The sequence below is a fragment of the Ochotona curzoniae genome, unplaced genomic scaffold (assembly GCF_017591425.1).
Source record: "Ochotona curzoniae isolate NIBS_2020 unplaced genomic scaffold, NIBS_Ocur_1.0 scaffold_1037, whole genome shotgun sequence".
Taxonomy (NCBI): domain Eukaryota; kingdom Metazoa; phylum Chordata; class Mammalia; order Lagomorpha; family Ochotonidae; genus Ochotona; species Ochotona curzoniae.
The window spans coordinates 21,530,636-21,551,871 of record NW_024467083.1 but is presented as its reverse complement, the minus strand read 5'-3'; the positions used below and the strand labels follow the sequence as shown (position 1 = coordinate 21,551,871).

The window sequence follows — 21,236 nt, the reverse complement described above, 5'->3', positions numbered from 1 at the left end:
TATCAGAGCATTTTCATTATGGCTCTTTACTGAAAGAAATCTTTTCTTTATTATAAAATGTTCCTGAAATATCATGGGAACTGAATGGCGCTAAGCAGGCTGACTTCCACAACTTCACAAATTGAATTTATGTTTTGTCTTAAGAGAAGAGCTGCAGGAACTATAGGAACAGCTTCAACAGTGTACTTACTACCTGAATAACTCATCGAAAAAGAAGGAAAAAAAAACTCAGCAAAAATATTTCATTGTTATCTTGGACTGGTTTAGTATTTTGGCTGTGACTTACAGAATTTAGGAATTAATGGATTAAGTACAGGTTAAGATTAAGCTCTTCCTTAAAAACAAATGTGGCACAGTGTCCTAGCAGCTAAAAGTCCTCGCCTTGAACGTGTTGGGATCCCATATGGGTGCTGGTTCTAATCCCGGCAGCCCTGCTTCCCATCCAGCTCCCTGCTTGTGGCCTGGGAAAGCAGTTGAGGACCTCCCAAAGCCGTGGGACCCTGCACCTGCGTGGGAGATCCGAAAGAGCTCCTGGCTCCTGGCTTCGGATCAGTGCAGCACCGGCCATTGCAGTCACTTGGGGAGTGAACCATCAGACGGAAGATCTTTCTGTCTCTCCTCTACATATATCTGACCTTGCAATAAAAATAAAATAAATATTTAAAAATGTGGCAACTTATCTTCTAGATTACTTTCAGCAATTTTAAACTTCACTGATATCATTAACCAGTTTTTGGCAAGGCAGAACAATGCAGATAGAGAAGTGGTTATCATTTTCCCAGTTAAAATGAAGACAATAAAAGCAAGACTAAAACACCCTGCATGGGGCCTGGCGCGGTGGCGCAGTGGTTAAGGTCCTTGCCTTGCACGCCCGGGATCCCATATGGGCGCCAATTCTATCCCGGCAGCCCCGCTTCCCTTCCAGCTCCCTGCCTGTGGCCCGGGAAGGCAGTCGAGGACGGCCCAAGGCTTTGGGACCCTGCACCCGCGTGGGAGACCCGGAAGAAGCTCCTGGCTTCGGATCGGCATAGTATTGGCCTTTGCGCTCACTTGGGGAGTGAATCATCGGAGGGAAAATCTTCCTCTCTGTCTCTCCTCTCTGTATATCCAACTTTCCAATAAAAAAATAATAAAAATAAATCTTTAAAAAAAATACCCTGCATGTTTGTGCAGCGCCCATGGACTCATTTATTTACTCATTTCCTTCCTTCTGTCCCTTCCCTCTTCCTCTTCCTTATGCAGAAAGAGAAATCAAACACACCACAGCTCTTGACCTCAAAGACTTGATGTTCTAGACAGGAAGGCAGAGGATACAAATAAGACAAACAAAGCTTTCTGGGGGAGTGAAGAGGAACAACAGCAATCATCTCGCAAGAGTAACTATCCCAAAAACCTCAAAGGAAGTGATTTTTGAGTCTTAAAGGAGAAGTTAAGATTAGTGACAGAGGTCATTCCATATAAATCATGGGTATTTGGGAGTTAAGAATGGCTAACATTTTCAGAAATTACACATAATTCTGTAGACTGGAACAAAAGTTGTATACAAAAAATAAGGTGAGCCTTAAAATCAAATACCAACTCCAACATCCCAGAAGTTCCTTATTAGAGTTTGATCTTTACTTTTTTTAATATTGGACTTGATGAAACTGAACTGTGACATGAATCAATATATACTTGAAAAAGATATGGGTAGAAATAACAGGGTGAAATACTTTGGGTGGAGTGAGAATAAGGGCAGACAAAACTGATGAGAAACTGTGAAGTCAGGAACTGAAGCATTAGTAGCAGGAAGGGGAAAAAAATAATAATTACAGATGTGAAGAAATCAAAGCAACAGAACTTAATGACTACCAGTGGTATTAAAGGATGAAAAGAGACAGAAAGCTAAGACAATGCCAAGGTTTCTATCATTAAGTTGACTTTTATCATATATTTACTGAATATCTAGCATGCAAATACATATGGGAACCAATTAATTTCAAAGACAAAGGATCTAGTTTTTTTTTTAACCAAATAGAATGAAGAAGTTGTATGATAACTAGCTTTAAGCTCTGTCATGTCATTTAATAAAGGCAGAAAGAGAAGGTGTCAAATTTGAGCAGCCTGTAGGGCATGCTGGCAGAGGTATCTAATGAGTTTTTAGCAATATGAATCTAGTACTCAAAAGAGAAATATAGAAGACTGATTTGGGGGCCAATGTAATTAAAGCCATGCCAAGGAAGAAGATAATGTAGATAAATCATGAACAAAGATGTAGGCTGGAAGAACCTAACAAAAGCTAACAGTTTAAGGAGTAGATGGAGAAGTAAGAACAGAAGAAGGCAGAAGAGGAGAGAATGTGCAACACTAGCAAATGCTTTAAAGCTGTGATGGCTACAAAGTATACCAGACTTGTCACCCAAGACATTATCAGTAACCTTTAGAAAATCAGTTTCTGTGGTCTTCCTACTTTTTACTCATTGAATATTGTGATTAGTGGCAAAATAAGTCTAGAAATATGGAGTAGAGTACAAGTGAATTGCAAAATCTGACAAAGAGAACAGATGCATGAGGAGGGTTGAGAGGGAGCAGGTGAGGGAAGTGTGGCTGCCTTCTTGGAATTTCACCTAATCTGTTCCCTTTCTATTAACAAAAACAGTTAAAATAAAAATGAAAATCAGATGACAACAAAAAAGAAGTTTCAGTGAAAAGGCAAAGAGCAAACAATGGAATATTAGTCAGTAAAGAATAAAACAGGCCTTCAGACCAGGGATGGTCTCCACAAGAAGCCGTTGAACTTATCTGGACAGTAAGATGCTGGACTCTATGCTTGGTATATGCTTGCAATGAAAGAACCCCAACTGAACTTGAACGGTGGCAATGCAGCAAGGTGGAGGAATCCACCATGCGGGGAGGGCTGGGGGAGGGGGAGGGGGAATCCCAGTGCCTAAAACCAGGTCACATAATGCAATGTAATTTAAAAAAAAAAAAAAAAAAGAACAAAACAGGAGGTAGATTCCTTAAGATCACATGATTTTCAAAACTATTTTGTCTGTTTCAACAGCATATGTGAGAAGGTAGTGTACAGTCTATGGGAAGGGGCTGGCACTGCGGCACAGTGTGTGAAGCTGCCACCTGCAATGCTGGTATTCCCTATGGGCAATGATCAACTTCCAATCCAGCTCCCTGCTAATGTGTCTGGGAAAGTAGCAGATGACAGCTCCTATACCGACAGGAGACCAGAAAGAAGCTCCAGGTTGCTGCTTTGACCTGGCCTGACCCCAGCCTTTGCAGCCACTGGGGGAATGAAACAGTAGGTTAAGTTACCTATCTCTCTCCTGTCTCTCCATTCTTTTTGTAATTCTCCCTCTCAAATAAATCTATCTAAAATACATAAATGGAGAAACAAATAAATACAAACCAAAAAATCTATGGGGAAGATTAGGGCCAAAAGATATTTATTTCTGAGATAGGAAAGACCTAAATTAATCATCTTCCCCCATGTGAGAAGCCAGAGCACTCCCCCTAAAAACTGACTCAAAAGGCAGAACTATTTTTGGCATATCATGCAGCTGGCTGTTTCAAAGGGCCATGAGTTTATTCTTCTTTCTTTCCTCTTCCCAAAATAGGACTTTTCATATTTAAATGTATAAATTACAATTGCTTTCTCATGATGGAGCGTTATTCAGTAGATAATTTTCTTTTATCTTGTTCCAAGTTCCAAAATGACATTAACATTCAACACATTTGTAAGCTGCCTTTAGTAAAAATTTAATCTTTCATAAGGAAAATGGGGTGTGTTGAGAGTAAAATGAATTCTTAACATATTTCTAAGATAAGTGCTTAATGAAAACACTAATTATCTTATTTGAATGGAAGATAAATGTGTACATCAATTAAACCAGTGTAAAGAAACAGCTGGTTCTGAATATAAGAAGAATGGGGGGAAAAAGCCAAATCTTAGAAATTGTAATATCTTTTTCTAGAAGATCTTAATTTTTTGGCAGTATGCAAACATTTAAACTACATAATTCTACATTTAGAATATTATCATTATTATTAATCTTTTCACCATCTACTCAACATAGCACTATGGAAAAACCTCTGTGAGTCAGAATAGCTTCTCTAAGGGTGACGAATGCTAAGACAAAGTTGTAAAGATGGGCTGCACACAAGACAAATCCTTACCGCAGAAGTGCAGGTGTACCCAGTTGTGGGGTCTACTAGTGGGCCATATTGTACTAAAGGGGTTTTCAACATTTCTAGAATACTGAATGCACTTTCACTTATTCTATCTCTAAAAACATATATTTGAAATAATTATAGAGTATTATCTACTTAAGAATAAAAGGAACACTACTTATAATTATGCTGGTTCAGCAAAATTAAACTGGGTTATTAATCTTGGTCCAAGACACACAATCATCTCTAATACAAAGAGCATTAAGGGGACAAACTCATCTAGGAATGTGCTCATCCCAATCCTTCAAATCACAAAGGAGAGAAAAGAGCAGAAACATTTTCAGTTTTTCTAAGCTCCCTCACTTTCTTCCCCAAGGAAGACAGAGTGTCTTATCTGAATGCTCAGTTTTACACAGTGACCATGCTTGGTTCAGGGACTCTAGGATATTCTTGTTGTTTCGGATACCAGGCTAGCTGAGGGGGAACCGTCTGTTCTCTTTCACGCCAGCCTCATGGAAGGAGGCCTGTAGTTGAACACAGAGGTCAGAGGACTGCTTACCTATGCTCCCTGTAGGGGTAAAACATCAGTAATCCCATAGAAATGCAGGGCAAAACCCACATTTCTGCCGTTATTTATCTACCTCCTGTGTCTTTTTTCTCTATTGACTCCAAATCAATGAAAACAGGATTATTATTGTCTGCTGGACCTCCAGAGTCTTCTAAAGATGACAAAATATTTCAAAGAAGGGTGAACAAAGTATAGAGCACAGAATAGTTTTATTTTCCTCTTAGCCTTTCTCATCTTTATCAGCCTTCCCTCCTTCCCTCTTTCCATTTTAATCTTTACTGAAGGACTACATAGATGAATAAAAATATTGCTCTTAAAAAGAGGTTTGCGGCAAATCGACACAGATTTTCCACCCTTGGGTTCACTCTACAAATGGGCATCAATGACAAGGGCTGGACTAGATCAAAGACAGGAGTCAGGAACTCTATCCAGGCGCCTCATTAGGTGGCAGGAGTACAGGGTACTTAGGCCATCTGCTGCTGCTTTCCCAGATGCATTAGCAGGGAGCTGGACTGGAAGCGGAGCAGCCAAGACACGACCCAAATATCTGACATTGGATCCTTGTGGCTTAAGGCACTGCACCACAATGCCTGCCTAAAAAGAACAGTGTGGAATCAACTGCAGTGTCACAAGTATTTCAGAAGTATGTCATGGGTACAACAAAGCCAGGGGAGAGAACACCTAGTTTTAACTGGAAAGTGTGAGAACTAAAAATAAATCACACTTTAGATATGAGCTTAGGAAGAATAATAGGTATAGGTCAGGCAGACAGAGTAAGTTTGGTTCCAAGTAGAAGAAATAGGTATCTGACAAAGGCAAAGATAAAAATGTCAGATTCATCATATGAAGGAAGTTTTAAAAAAGAATATAAAAGGCCTTAAATATAAAAACACCTTTATATTTCACTAAAAAGTCTGGACTTTATTTTGCTGACAATGGAGAATAAGGAAGAAAGAGTCACAGACTACAAAAATTAATTTGGTGGACATTAGTCCGTGTTTCCATGGTTTTATGATCATGTCACCTTCACAGAAATTGAGCATGTACTTTCATAAGTCTATACATACTATTTTACAGTCTAGTGACAGTAAAATATCTCATAGTGGTTTTAATTTGCAAATCATTCCTTGGCTACTGAGTATATTGCAAAGTCTACGACTTTGTCTATTAATTTTCTTAGTGATGATGAATAGAAATACAAGTTTTTAAAGTAGAAAATAGCAGCTTTTCTTCTATGGTCCATATTTTTTGTGAACTAAAATCTTCTGCTAATCTAAGTAATAAAGACACACCCTAGATTTCCTTCTAAAAGCTTTATGGTTCTAGGTTTTTGTTTGCTTGTTACTTTATTTCAAGAAGCTGGAATCTTTGAGAAAGGCTGATCTCTACATCCAAAACATACTTTTTCTCAGCGGTTCCAGTTTTTAATGCTTACTTCGTTTACTCATCTTAAAATTACTTTGTGTTTAGAATGAATGTAGTTGAATTTCATTTTTCCACATGAATATACCATTTGTATTTTTTTTTTGTTATTGGTACTCTCCTTTTTTCACTAATTGATTTGAATTTTGGTTGAAGATTAAGTGTGTGCATCTAATTCTGGACCTTCTAATCTGTTCCACTTCTCTATCTGTCCATCCTTATGTCAATATTGCACTGTCTTGATTACTGTAGTTTTTTTAATTGCAAAAGCACAGCATTTGAGAAGTCATCTCTCTGCTGATTCACACTCTCCAATGTCCACAACTGCCAGTGTTGTACCAGGCTACGCTCAAGCCCCAGGAACTCCATACTGGTCTTCCACATGGATGGGAGGGATGCAAATACTTGGTTTCTTTCACTGCCTTTCCAGGCACATTAACTGGAAGCTGGGCCAGAAGTGGAGCAGCTGGGTCTCAAACTGGCACTCTGACATAGGATGCTACTGTTGCATGTACCAGTTTAACCCACTGCATCATAATCCTGGCCTCTAACTTTGTCTTCTAAAAGGTTGCTTGGCTAACTGGAACCTGTGTGTTTTAGAATGAATTTGGCATTTTTTCCCCAAATAGTTTGTATCCAGATACCAATTTAGGGTAAATGGGATCTTTAACAACACTGTGCCTTTCAATCTATGACCACAATATATCTTATCAATTATTTTAAGTCGTCATCAGCTCCTTTCAATGATGTTCTATAATATTCAGTGTTGAGAATTTCCACATCCACAGACATTATCCAAGATAGCTAATGTCTCTTAACTGTATGTAGAATTTTAAACAAGTTCATTTTCTAATTGTTCAACAGAGAAATTTTTAATAATATGATCATGCTGGACAAAAGATGTAAAAATATACCTCAAATTTTTTTGATAGTGATTTGAATGCAAATTTTATTCATTTGTACTCTGTACTCAAGAATACGTAGCAAACAGTATTGGACGGCATAACTCTACACTTACTTGTAAAATTATATTATGATTAGTTTATGATATATAAGTTAAGCATTATTGTCATTACCTGACAACCATTATAAAAATAAGTTTTCTACTAAGTGTAATAAGTTAGTTGTGTCTTATTGGCATATGGAATGCTTTGAATTTATACTTAGTTCTAAATAACTAAGGAAAGAGCCATAGATACTAGCTTATCTATGCTATTGTATATTATATTTAAGCATGTTTTTGGAAGCTTTAACATACATAAAGCTACATTGCAGCTGAGAATATATCTATTTCACTAAATATTTATTTAAACTTTCAAAAGCCTGTCTTTAGAATGCATGCCAAAAAAGGAAATTTTACTTAAGTTTTTTAAATGAAAAGTAACTGTAATAATCCAAAAGAGGCATATAGAACTTCCTGCAAAATTAGAGATAATGACATAATTATCCCAGTTGATTCTGGTCTTTGTGCATTGCTCATGTGCTTACGTACATTATAGTTTGCTTGGGGTTTTGGCAAACTGATTATCTAACCAAGAGCAAGGGAAGATCAAGAGAAGTAACAGCATAAAAGATTTCTGAATCTCTACCTCCATCTTCACAGTCTTCAGGGGCTTTGGCTTTCTTACAAAGACGAGGATCCAGCCAGGTGGTTGTCTTAGTATTGTGGCTGCAGAATAAAGATTTCAATTAGGAGCAGTAAAATAGCGAGTAAAGTACTGCAAAAGTATATGATGTTTGAACAGTTATCCTCCACATGTTCCATTTGTAAATCTCAAATTCAATAATACCATTGTTCTCACACTGCTACTTAAAACTGCAATAAAGGAAAGGTAATGCTGGAGGCACTAAATGGAAAACGAAGACTTTAAAAGAAGGGATAAAACGACAAATATAGAACAAGATACATTATAAGCAGTCAAAAAATGTTTCAAAAGATGGGGGCACACAACCACATACTGTGCATTATGGAGGCAAAAAAGCTGCATTGAAAACCTTGTTTGCTTTGCAGGCTGAATTCCTCCTTCCCTCCCTTCAAAAAAAATATCATATTCCTTGTCTATGGTGGTATTGTGCTGGGGCCAGGGAGATGGAACAGGAGTTCAAATATAGCTCCTCTTTTCACAGGGACTCTATACAATAAAATAGAAATACAAAATAGAAGTTTTAAAATGGCTGTCTCCGTAATGTACAATTGAAAGCTTAGGATTGAAAGCAATCCCATGCTACAAAAACAAAGTTCTCATCAGCATAGACCACACAGGAAATAAACTAAAACACCCCATTTTTGCACCCCTAACAATTTTGTTTATGTGAAAAGAAGAGAGAAGAGGAGGAGAAAAGGGTTGAGGGGAGCAAAAGGGAAAAGATGGAAGAGGGACGGAGTGAGGGCTGAAAAGTGAAGAGAGGAGAGGAGAACCCAGCTGATCCCCCTCAAAGTCCATTAATGGTCCAAAAGAACATGAAGCCAGCAGCCAGAAACTCAATTACATGGGCCATCATTGATGTCTCCAGGAGGCTGCATCAGCAAGAAAAGGAATCTGGAGCCAGAGCTGGGAGTTGAACCCAGATATTCCTATGTGGGATCCAGACCTCTAACTGATACCTTAACCACTAGGCTAAATATCCCTCCCTTTCAAATAAACTTACCTTTTAATTTCCTTTTCTGTAAATGCTTCTGAAGTCTCTCTCATATTTATAATCAGTAATCCACTACATATGATAAAAAGAACATGAAGCACACAAAATCTGTCTTTTAAAGGCTAGAATTCTACTCAGAACCTTAAGATGTTAACTCTATGGAAAGGATATGGAATTGGGACCATCTGAGAAAAGAGATCCAAGTCCTCACATCTAATTCACTTCTGAATATATGCAGATGTTCTTTGAGTGTAGTGCCCAGGCCTCAATATTTCAACTTTGTTATATTCTGTAACTTCAATATATTAATATCATACTTCTAAACAAATTAAATTACAGACACATAAGAATATAAAAATTGTTCATAATGAAACTGCCAATGATTAGTGGCATAATATTATTTCTTATTTTAAAATTTAGACTGATCTAATTATATGGTGTTCAGTATTTCTATTAATATTAATTGTGTTTTATGAACTTGTACCAATTACTCTGAGGACCAATGATGTTTCTTCTTAACTAATTATGTTTGCCTGAATATAGTAAATCCACATTCTAGGACTGAAAATATTTAGCTCAGATAATAAAACGCCTCCTCCCACAATGACAGTTCTTAAAATGCTTGGGGCCTGTGCTGTGGTGCAGCAAGTCAAGCCCTTGTCTGCAATACAATTAATGGCATTTGGGTGCTGGTTTGGAGTCCTGGTTGCCCTACTTTCCTTTTAAGGAAAGCAGTTTCAGACAGCCCAGGTTCTTGGGCACCTGTCACCCACGTGGAATACCGAGATGCTGGAGTTCCAGACTCCTGGCTTTGCTATGGTCTCGCCCCAGCCATTAAGGTCATTTCAGGAGTCAACTAGTACATACAAGATTCCCTTTCCCTCTCTTTCTCTGTCTCAGTAATTATAGCTTTCAAATAAATAAGTAGATACATTTTTTTAAAATCTTAAAAAAAAAAAAAAGCTCATTAAGGGGACCAGTGCTGTGATACAGTGGGTGCAATACTTGGATCCCATACTAGAATGCTGGTTCAAATTCCATCTGTTCTGTTTCCAATCTAGCCCAATCCAGCTCCCTAGTAAGGAGCCTGGGATAGCAGCAGATGGCCAACTACTTTGGTCCCTGTCTTACATGTAGGAGATCTGGATGGAGTTCCTGGCTTCTGTCTTCAACCTAGTCCAACCCTGGCTGCTGTGGCATTTGGTGAGTGAGCCAGTGAATGGAAGAGATATTTTTCTCTCTCTCTTCCATCCTTCACTCTGCCATTTAAATCTGTCAATCAAACTTTTTTTTTTTAAATGCGCACTGGTGAGCAATCTATCTAAAGGTTTTTGTTTTACTTTTTTAAGAAAATGTAAGACAAAATATCACTTATTTCTTATTTTCTTTAGCATTATGATGAAGCTGTTTTTAATCTTGTTTTTATTCAACTGCAGGTCAAATATGCTACTCTTTTATCCAAGTAAGAAAATCAGATTACAAATCAACTGTCATTAGAACAAGAAAGAATTTCAAAGAAGAAAAGTGAGAGCCTTTAGAAATAGGCACATGTCCAAAATGAGGCTAAAAGTGCTTTAGGAGATCCTCACAGTGAGCATGCCTGGAGATACAGATGTTTGCTTACTCAATGAAGTAGATCATCCCCGTGTCAGTGTAGGCCATTTCCCAGTTTTTGGGCAGTGGTTCCAGATTTTCATCTCTCGTCATATAATTTCTAAAGTCCAGGGAGCTATTCGTTTGGTTGTAACTTGGTACCGTCTTCATCCAGTCAGAGGACTCTGAATGTCTCTCTTTGTTATCTATCAGCGTCCAAAACAAAACAGCATGGAAAGTAGGTAAAGTTACACTCTTTAGCCTTCTTCATTGCTAACAAAATGCTAAAATATAAACACTTGGAGCAAATTTTCTTCTTACACCTACTTTCTGCTATAAATTTTGAGAACAGACATGTTCAACTTTTTAATTTATTAGTTCACACTAATTCTGGATAGCACCCCTGATACTGGGAAAGAAGAAAACCAAACTGCTAAGTCAATTTAATAGAAATCCCAACAGCAACAGTACAGCATCATTTATGCAGTACTTATATATGTTAAGGCCTTAACATACATTAACATATTAACGTACATATCATTTAACATATATGAACTCATAATCCCCACAAAATCTATTAATATATTTAACTCAGTCATCACACAACGACTGAATAACAATGCCAATCTTTGAATCAATATGTTCCATGCTATATCTAAGCTGACTCATATACATTTAACGTAGGCCTTTAGTAATCCTAATCCCCAAAAACAACACTCAGTAGATCTACTATTATTAAATACAACTTTGTTATTAGATTTCTTCTAATGTCATTAAGTGTGTAACATAGGTAAGACTACTAAAAATTGGTTACTGTCTAGGAAATTAACAGCTCTTGAGCTGCAAACTTGTATCGAGAGCTTAAAAGAGGTTACACAACATTATATTATAGTAACTCCAAAGTGGAGCTAACACATCAGAATCTGAGGAAAGGCCTTGGATATCTTAGGGTACCATTGTCTACATTACTTTACCCCCAAATATCCTTTACCTAGCCAAATTCTACAATCTGTTAATCCTATTACTCACTACCTTTCATAATTCCCCTCTGCCTTTATCTGGCTTAAATTCACACCACGAAAGACTATAACCAATGCCTGACCAGCACACCTTTGTCCCAACTAATAATTTAGTTTTCTTTCTAGCAACCACCACTATTTTTTCCCTCTTTTCATGAAACTCCCTTGGAAATATTTTTTGTTGTTGTTATTTTCTACTTTCACCCTTCCAAAGACTCTCAGGGTCTCACTCCAGCAATGCCTTTCAACTGCCAGCAGTTGAACTGTTCTTATCAAGATCACCAAAGCTACTACTTTGCTAAACTCGATGAGTAAGACTCAGTTTTCATCTGACTTGAGCTGTCTGTCAACACCATCTGACATGGTGGGTCACTTGAATCTTTGCACACACACATTCAAAACCTTCTAACTGCTATCCTTATTCATGTTTTCTTACTGTCTGCTTTCAATACAGGAACCAGAACGATCCTGCTAGAAGCGTTGTAAGAAGACCTACGTGACAGTGTAGCAGGTTAAGCTGTTTCTTTCAACACCAGTATTACATATGGTCAGTTTAAGATCCAACTGCTCTACTTCTAATCCAGCTCCCTGGGAAAGCAGCAGAACAGGACCCACATTTGGGTCCCTGTACCCATGTGGGAGACACAGAAAAAGTTCTAGGCTCCCAGCTTCAACCTGGCACAGCCCTGGCCATTGTGGCCATTTCCAATGAGTGGAAGATCTCCATTTTTTTTAACCTCTCCCTCTCTATATATAACTCTTTTAGATAAAAGTATTTTTAAGAAGTATTGCAAAATGTTACTCATCCACTCAAAGCCTTCTAATGGTTTCTCATTTCAAAACCAAAATAAAAACTCTTCTAATGAACTAGAAGATCCCAAATAATACACATTTTGCTCCCCACATGTTATAATAACAGATTTTACTGATTACTGCTCCATGCTAGTGCCCCTCATCATTCTGTTACAACTATATATGAGGCACAGTCTACTCTGCATCCAACCCCATTGGTTTTCTTGCTATTTGAACATACCAGCCATGTTCTCACCTCAGGGTATTTGTACTTACACTTTTTGTCTGGAATATTCTTTCCCTAGATGTCTTAAATTTGCTCACTTTTTCTCGAGGTTTTTTTTTTTTTTTTGACACTATCTAAAATGGTAAACCTTGACCACAGTTACTCATTATTCTTCTCTGCCTTATTTTTCTCTTTAGCACCTTTCACCACATTATTGTCTCTTCCACCAAGAGTCCAGTCCAGGAAGGCAAGGGTCTTTTTTTTTTTCTTCTTCTTTATTTCTAGCTTTCAGAACATCAACTAGTACTTATGTGGCCCAGCAAGTATTCAATAATTATTTATAGACCAAATGAACAAAACATATCTATTTCCACTCCCCAATAATTTTCTGATTTTCCAAGGCAGAGAGTCTAGTACCTAAAAGCAATATACAAAATGTACTTCCTGAATTTTGAAGGGCAAATTAATGACTGTGGCTACTTCTCATTCAGGAAAGATAAAAGGACTTTAGTCATGGTTTTGTTATTTTTATGATTTAAATATTCTGGGTATTTTTTTTTTGCAAAGATATACATAATCAAACAATAATGTCCTACGCTATCTGCATCCAAAACATTGACAAATGTCTTCCACACTCTCGGCTACATTCCTTTTAAGTATCAACATCAAAGTGTATGGAACATTTAGATTGCTAAGAGGCTTATGTCACAATAAATAAACTAATACATAGGTCTATCTCTAAGGAACTGTGAGGACCACTGAAAGGCTCTGCATATGAAGGAAATAAAAAGAAAAAAGAAAGTTAACTTTCTTTTTATTTCCTTCAAAGCAAAAACATATAAATTCCTGGATTCTGGGACATAATCATCTCTTAGGGTTTGACAGTTTAAAACATGAATCAATTTAATTTTGTGGGACAGTAAAGCTAACATTAACATGAAATGGCTCCATGTTGTAACAATTTCCCTTAAGAATCCCTAAAAAAGTACAGGTGAATTCACTAAAATGTTTTAAAACCAATTTTCAGTCCTGGCACTCACGTACATTCAATAACTCATTTAACAGTAAGTACATGATATAACTATATAAGGAGTTAGGAGAAACAGAATTTACATTCTTGTGGAGAATTTACACAATGAATATAACAAAGCAAAAATAATTGTAAATTTTAATGATTTGAGGGAAAAGGTCAACGTCCCTTGGGGAAAGAATATGGAAATGGGTTTTGAAAATTTAGGCATGGAATCAACATCTTGCAGTTCCTACTATATGTTAGGGCTGGTTTTGGTGCAAAGGGCACAACCATAAAAAAAAAAAAAAAAACAAGCAAAAAATCTAGTCCTTATGAAATTATTATAAGACTGCATTGACACAAGTTTGGCTGGTTTTAGATCAACTAAAACTGCCACTTCTAAAAAATATTCAAAAGAGTAAGATTCTTCATCACTAAATTTCTATTTGTTTTGCATTTAATATAAAATATAGGAGTCATACTTGGAGATTTTCCTTGAATGGATCTAGAATTTAAATTCAAAATACTATTAACAAATCTTTCAGATATTTTGACTGGCTTATCTTCAAATACACAGACTTATGCTTGGGCTAAAAACAATATTCTCAAACATTTACATATTTTTTTCTTGTTTGTAAAGCAGGACTCAGACCAACAAGAATCCCATATTCCAGCATCACAGACAAATCTCAAATATTTTTAAGCAGCAGAATATTAGAGCAATTTTTGTTTTGATTATGATAGCTTATTATTGATTTTGCATAACTGGAACAACACATTTTAATTTGTAGTATACAGAGAAACTGTACTCCATATATAGCATTTTCAAAAAGTCCAAATCCTGTTACTTTTATCTACAAGCTTCATGAGAAACTTTACTACTACCAATTCAATGTTACAGTAAAATCAACCTAGAAAACCAATCTTCACTGTTCATCTATTTACAAACCTGCATTTCCACTGCCATTAATAGCTTCCTTGTCTTCATCCTCTTCCTCTTCAGGAAGAGAGCTGTCCATTCTTTCCATCTTGCTGACAGATGTTGTTCGCTTTCTTTGGGATTCAGTGTCAAACTCATTATCAAAGAGGACCTGATCAACCGGATCTGGCTGGAAAGGGCTGGGTTTTGCTGGAGGCTTGGGAGTTCCATAGAAATTTCCTTAAGTAGACAAAACAAGAATAGCTGAAACTACCAACATTGAACAGAGAGCCAAAACAACAAGCTCTAGAACATGTCTCTGTTTTTTACACTAAATGTTTTGAATATTTAAATGCCCAAGAGACCAAAGCACTCCTTGGGAAGGGAGGAAGAAATAAGGAAAAGAAAGCTTTTCAAGTACTCTCCACCATATAATACCAAGCATCTTTTACCATTTATACTAAGGCCATGAAATTGACTACATGTAGAGTGATTATTCCTACAGGGTTTGCTGTAGGTAGGATATGAATCAGCATCTAATTTGTGAATGTAAGTTTATTTATTGGAAAGGGAATCAAAATTGGGACGGAGAGAAAATCTACTCACTGGTTCACTCCCAAATGCTGTCAAATTAAACAGTTTGGATAAACTTTATATTTATATAAGGTAACTTTAAAAATGTTTTTTGGGGGGGCATCCTATTGTTTTATTGAAAAATTGCTGAACAAATAGAGAATTTACTAACTCAATATTGGCTTATTCTCAGGAAAACAAATATTTCAATCTTTAGGATTTTTTTTTTAAAATAAAGATTTACTTATTTACTGCAAAGCAGAAGAGAGTAGAAGGAGAGACAAAGATATTCCATTTACTTATTCTCTCTATGTGGCCAAAACAGCTAAGGCTAGGCTCAGGACGAAGCCAGGAGCTAAGAACCAGATCTCCTACTTGAACTGAACTGAACTGAACTGGAAGCATAGTAGGACAGTAGAAGTAAAATGTTTTGCAGTAGAAGTAAAATGTTCCGTAATACAAAGAAAAAATTAACAAAACCAGAATCTTTTCTCAATTTGCCATACAGTTCCTAGTGGCAGGCAAATGCAGTAAGTGAACACTCCACAGGTCTTTAGTAAGAGTTGTACCTGTCTTCATTTTGCTCTATTTGAAAAGAAAAAATAAATATGGTAAAACAGCAAAATACTCATGCTTTATTTTTAAAATCCCCTTCTATTCACACCCTCTGGTTCCTAAGGAAGAAAACAAGATGCACACTCATGCAGAGCAAAGTGATGTGGCAGACAGGTGAGTCTCCACCTCCATTTTTTTTTCTTTTGCTCTTAAGAAAAAAATAATAACACTGAGATAAATCTAGAAATAAGCTTAACTTAAATAGAGCATGTTTTGAGGGGGGAATGCATTCAGATGAATTCTTTGTAAGTTTGACTTTGAGCGTTGTCATTAAAACCAAGACAAAATTAAATCAAATTAAAAAACTTTTGCATTACATTCTACCTATCCCCTCTCATCTTAAATCCTAGCCCATGCTGGAAACAGGTTGTTTTTATCATACTGGAATATGCAAAGATTTGTTTTAAAGCAGATTATATTTTCTGGAAACTTTCTGGTCCACAAGAAAGGAAAGGTAAGAACCAATTAAAAAGCTAGTTCGCACTTCTCTGAAGAAGCAGGTACAGCAATATCCTAAGAAAGAGGTTTGGAGAAAAGGATGAACTAGGATCTCAATTTATTTTCTGCCTAATGCCTGCAAATCAAATTACCAAGAAACTTGAATATACCAGGACAAACAAAAAGTCTACTTTTCTAAATCAAGATTCTGGATAATGTAAGGTATAAAATTCCAGTATTTATTTATCCCTTTTTACTTTAACAGAATTATCTACTATTAATATTACAGCTAATTATAGTTATTGTATAAGCATAATATTCAAGGAGCCAGTGCTGTGGCACAGTAAGCTCAGCCTCTGCCTATGGCATCAGCATCTCACATGGGTGACAGTTTGTGGACTAGCTGCTCCATGTCCAATTCTCTGATTGTGGCCTGGGGAAGCAGCAGAACATGGCCCAAAGCCTTGGGAAGTTCCTGGCTTTTGGCACCAGATTGGCACACGGTGAAGTTCCTGGATTTTGGCACCAGATCGGGTCAGCTCAGACTGTATTGGCCATTTGAGGAGCGAATCAGCAGTTGGAATACCTCTCTTTTATCTCTCCTGCTCTCTGTAACTCTGCCTTTCAAATGAAAACAAAAGAAATCTTGAAAAAAATGGTATCAGAAATGTATATCCTATATAAGTACTAATAATATTTAATTTTTCCTTTTTTCTTTCAGTGCACACGTAAACATAAATTATTATTTTTTCTATAAAGTGTCACCAAGTGGGAGCCAGCATTGCGGTATGGCAGGTTAAACCACTAGTAACACTGGCATCCCTTTTTTGAGTGCTGCTTAAATCCCTGCTGCACTGCTTCCAATCCAGCTGCTTTTTCATGTCTCTGGAAATACAGTGGAAGATAGCTCAAGAATTTGGCCCAGTGCCAACCATTTATGAGACTCAGATGGAATTCCTGGCTGTTGGTTTCAGTCTGGCACAGACCTGGCTGTTGCAGCCATATGTAGAGTGAATTAATGGATGGAAAGTCTCTCTCTCTCTCTCTCTCTTTCACTTTGTCTTTCAATTAAACAGATTAGTTTTTTTTTAAGTTTCATAAAGTGCTTTCAAAAGGTTTCATGTACTTTTTCATAAATTAAATACTGTGCATATACTCTTGTAATCTTTTACTATAATTATGGCTCTAAGATGTATTCATGTTGGTACACATAAATCTAGTTCATTCACTTGCTGCATAATAGTCCATTTTATAAATAAATTAAAATTAAAATATTTTATCTATTCTACTAAGACAGTGGTTTTCATTTTGTTATTATTTCAAACAGTACTGCAAGGACATTGTAGTTTATGTCTACATTAGTACACAAGCAATAGTTTTTCTAGAGTAGATGTGTAGAACACCTATAAAAATCTGCAAGGTGCTTCAAAGGGAGTGTTTCATTTCATATTCTTGTGAGCAGGATATGGCAGTTTCCATCTCTTGAGATTACTGGATTTAATTTTTTACCAATCTGATGAGTGTAACATGATGTATGACTGTTGTGTTAATCAGCATTTCCTTTGAACTGAACATGCAGTAACTGATAGTATGTGAGATTTTGTGACATATCATGCTCTTATGCAAAAAAAAAAAAACGTAGGATAGCTCTGATTTATGGGCTGAGGACTTCTCAAACATCAAAGCTATAAATAATAATGAATACAGTGATAAAAATTGTATAAAGAATTAAGGATTTCTGTTTAATGAAAAATAGAACAGATGGCAAAATGGAAGAAAACATTTATAGTTTACATGACAATAGTATCTAAGTAGCTAAGGAATGTCTACAGATGGGAATGTGATTAGGATCTTAAATTACAAAAAACAAAGCAAATGAATGCACAATTTTCAGAAGCCCAAACGACTATAGAAAATCTAAGAATATCACTTCTACAGTCATTACATTGACAAAAATCATAAAACTGGACACTTTCAAGCATTGGGCAAGGGTGTGAAGGCTTGTGTATGTGTAGCTGGTCCAGCAACCCTCATGCACTGCTTAGAGGAACAGACACTTCAGAGCCAGCCAAAGTGATCTTATGTAAAGTAAGCAATTCTGCTCTTGGGTATGTATGCCTCAGACATTCTCACATATCTAGAAGACGTGATAATAATGTGTGTGGCAGCTTTAGCTGTTGTGATGCAGAGCTGGGGAGCCAACCTGGGAGACCATCACTAAGAGTATGCGTAAGTACAATGCTTTGAAACGTAGTCAAGCTAACCAGTACTGCGCAGTAACATGGATGAACCTACCATAGTAATTGATAACAGTAAAAAACACTGAAATAGAAAACAGTTTAGACATAAATAGCAAATACATTCATACAAGACACAACTTACAGAAACACATAAAAATAAGAGTCATATATTAAACACAACAAAGTGCATAACAATACGAAGGGAAGATTTTTGCATAAAAATAAAGACATACAAGTCGACATTTCCCCTGAGACGTCTTTACTGGATGCCTCATCTAAAAAAGCAATTCTTGTTACTTTCTTTAAATTCCTTTATTTTTTGACTGCCTTCCCCACTAACATGTAGGCTGTATTAGGGATCTATCTTCAGGCCCTGTTACTGTAGTCAATATGTGGTAGGTATGTAATAATAGACAATTGCTGAAAGAACAAAATGGGATCAATGGGTGAATAAATGAATCATGGAGGCTAAGCCTAGGAAGGGATACTTGGTCAAATTTAGCAGGTGAAAGGTAATCACTAGACGTGAATAGGACTTGATTAGAGGTATGCTTGAAGATCAGCTTGGTAGCAATAGGAAGGATGCATGGAACACAAGGCAGAATCTGAAACAGAAGACTAAGCTTTGATAACCCAGACATGAGCTCATAAAGTGGGTCTGCAATGACACAGTGACAGCGAGAGGAAGAACACTGTGAAACTGTCTGCAAAGGAAGGAAGGACTAGCCTTGCTACCTGAAGTATGTAAAATGTAAGAAATGTAAGAAAAGGTGGGCAGGGGAAGCTAATGATTCTGAGGTTTGGGGCTCACCAATGTTGCTGCACAGAGGAACTAAAGAATTACTTCTTTTAGAAAGCACATACATGCATATTTGAGGGTACATTGAATCCAAGGTTACATATTTATTGAGTATCATCTCTAGGCACTGAAGACAGTATCAGATAAGAAAGACAATCCTTATTATCACAGAGCAGGTGAAATAAACAATTATAATAGCTTGATAAAGTTTTGATGAAAAAGTATAGTTGAAGCTGATCTCAAATCTGTACTTTCTAGAATCAAGTAGTTAGAGGAAAACAGAGATAAGAAAATCAATGATTGTTTTTGTTGCTTTTTCTCCTATCCATGTTACTCCTTTTTTCTCTCCAAGAAAAGTGAGGTTTTAAAAAAAAGTTTATAGATTTTGCATTTGGAACCACAAATAAAGAGCAATCATTCGCTGTTGAGTTCATGATGAAGGCGAATTACTATAATATGTGCAAACAAGCCAGTCTTTTAGTATGTTCAATCAGCTTTATAACGATTTAATATTTTTGTTTATGGTTACTCCAGCTTAAGTAGTAAATGACAAACCTCCTAATGAAAACAGAATTTTCCCAAAATCAAAGAGGAAAGACAAAAATCAAACAAAAAGGTATTTCACAGATCGAATTCCCTTTTGAAATAATTCACAGTTGCTCAGTTTCCTGTGGCTAGTATTTGGGGACATACCATCATACGTTCCACTTTCCAACAATGCTCCACTCTCTTCCAGTGCTTTGAATTGTTCAACAGAAATGAAATTATAGTCCACCCCTGGAACTTCCCCATCCCTGGGGGCCCTTGTAGTGCCTATGAAGAAAAAAGAAAGAAAAAATCGTAGTGTTTTTAAAGTTACAAAATATCCAAGTGATGGGAAGTTCAGTCTATAGAAACAGACTATTGAATACATTATACCTTGTCAGCATGAGAATCAAAAAATGTTAGGTGACACAACATTATTAGTTGAAAGCGGCACAATAAGGAGTGATATTTTAATAAAATCAGAGAGCCAAGACACTCCCAACCACAAAACTTAAAAATAAATTTAGTGCCAAAGGAGGCTTAACTCCAAAACAAAGCAGTTAATTCTCTTAAAATCTCAATTATCATTACTTAACAGCAAAAATAAAGAAAAAATTAACCAATAAGTCCCACCTTTCTTTTATTGTTGAGTAATTAATAAATAAAAATTGTAATTATGATGGCATACTACATTTTTACATTCATATACATTATGAGTACAATGATACATGAATACATTATAAAAGACAGACTTCATTAAGTAGTTACCCTACGTTTTCTTCCCTAGCATAAATCTAAACATTCTAATTATTACAGAAAAATAAAAACAAAATTAATTTTTAACAGCTCTTCCAATAAACTTTAAAATGTGTCAGTTTAATAATATTGTTTATAGAAATGATCACTAAATTTCTAAATATGAAAGAATTTATGCTGAAGTAGAATCTTCCTTTAAAATCCAAGGTTCTAATTCAGGTCATGGTAGGCATTGCTGCATTTCATTTAACCTTACTAAAGAAGAACAAATCATTTGTATGAACTAATATTAGAAATCCTGTTTCAACTGCAGAACACAGACATGTAGGTTTTCAGCTGGGAACATAGAGTAAGATACAGCAGTGAGTGCCATGTAAGACCACGTAACCAAACCTGCTTCACCACTTGGGTCCTGTCCAGTAATGATACTTCATCTGTCACCTTAGGTTCCTCCCTTTATTCCATTCCCAGGTTCCAAACCCAGCTGATACTTCTTCATCTCCACTAACCATCTAATTCACACCATTACCTGTGGCGGGCACTATTGGTCCCCCATGTCAGCCTTCCCTGACTACAGCTCTCACCCCAAGTGCAATCAGTGACCTTACTAAAGTAAGCAAGAGAAAAACACTTTGTCTAAATTCATTAATGATTTCCCATGACCCTCAGCAAAAGATCTAGACTTTAAAACACTCACCAGAGCCCTTTTGTAAGGTGGCGCCTGGCTCCTTCTTGCTTTACCCCTTTTACATTCTAGGCTTTAGTCACAAATGTTTCGTTTTGTTTTGTTTTTCTGATATTTTCATGTTCCCTCCATTCACATACCTATAAAGTCTTTGTTCTTCCACAAAAAACTTCCCACTGTTTTGCTGTTACCTTAGCTAACTCCTACTCACTCTTCAGGTCCACATTTAGAGTTTCTTCAGAGAACCCTCCCA

At 36.5% G+C, this 21,236-nt stretch overlaps 1 protein-coding gene across 2 annotated transcripts in view; it reads right to left on the bottom strand.

The window, feature by feature from the left end:
• The window catches only part of MAGI3 (membrane associated guanylate kinase, WW and PDZ domain containing 3), a 202,002-nt gene that overhangs the window by 53,583 nt on the left and 127,183 nt on the right, over positions 1 to 21,236 (bottom strand). For both annotated transcript variants that reach the window (XM_040998530.1, XM_040998529.1), the window contains exons 3-6: positions 19,711 to 19,830; positions 14,383 to 14,592; positions 10,416 to 10,590; positions 7,741 to 7,820 (exon numbers count right to left, since the gene is read on the bottom strand). In XM_040998530.1, coding sequence (XP_040854464.1) covers positions 7,741 to 7,820; positions 10,416 to 10,590; positions 14,383 to 14,592; positions 19,711 to 19,830 — 585 coding nt within the window. The remainder of the gene's footprint in view (positions 1 to 7,740; positions 7,821 to 10,415; positions 10,591 to 14,382; positions 14,593 to 19,710; positions 19,831 to 21,236) is intronic.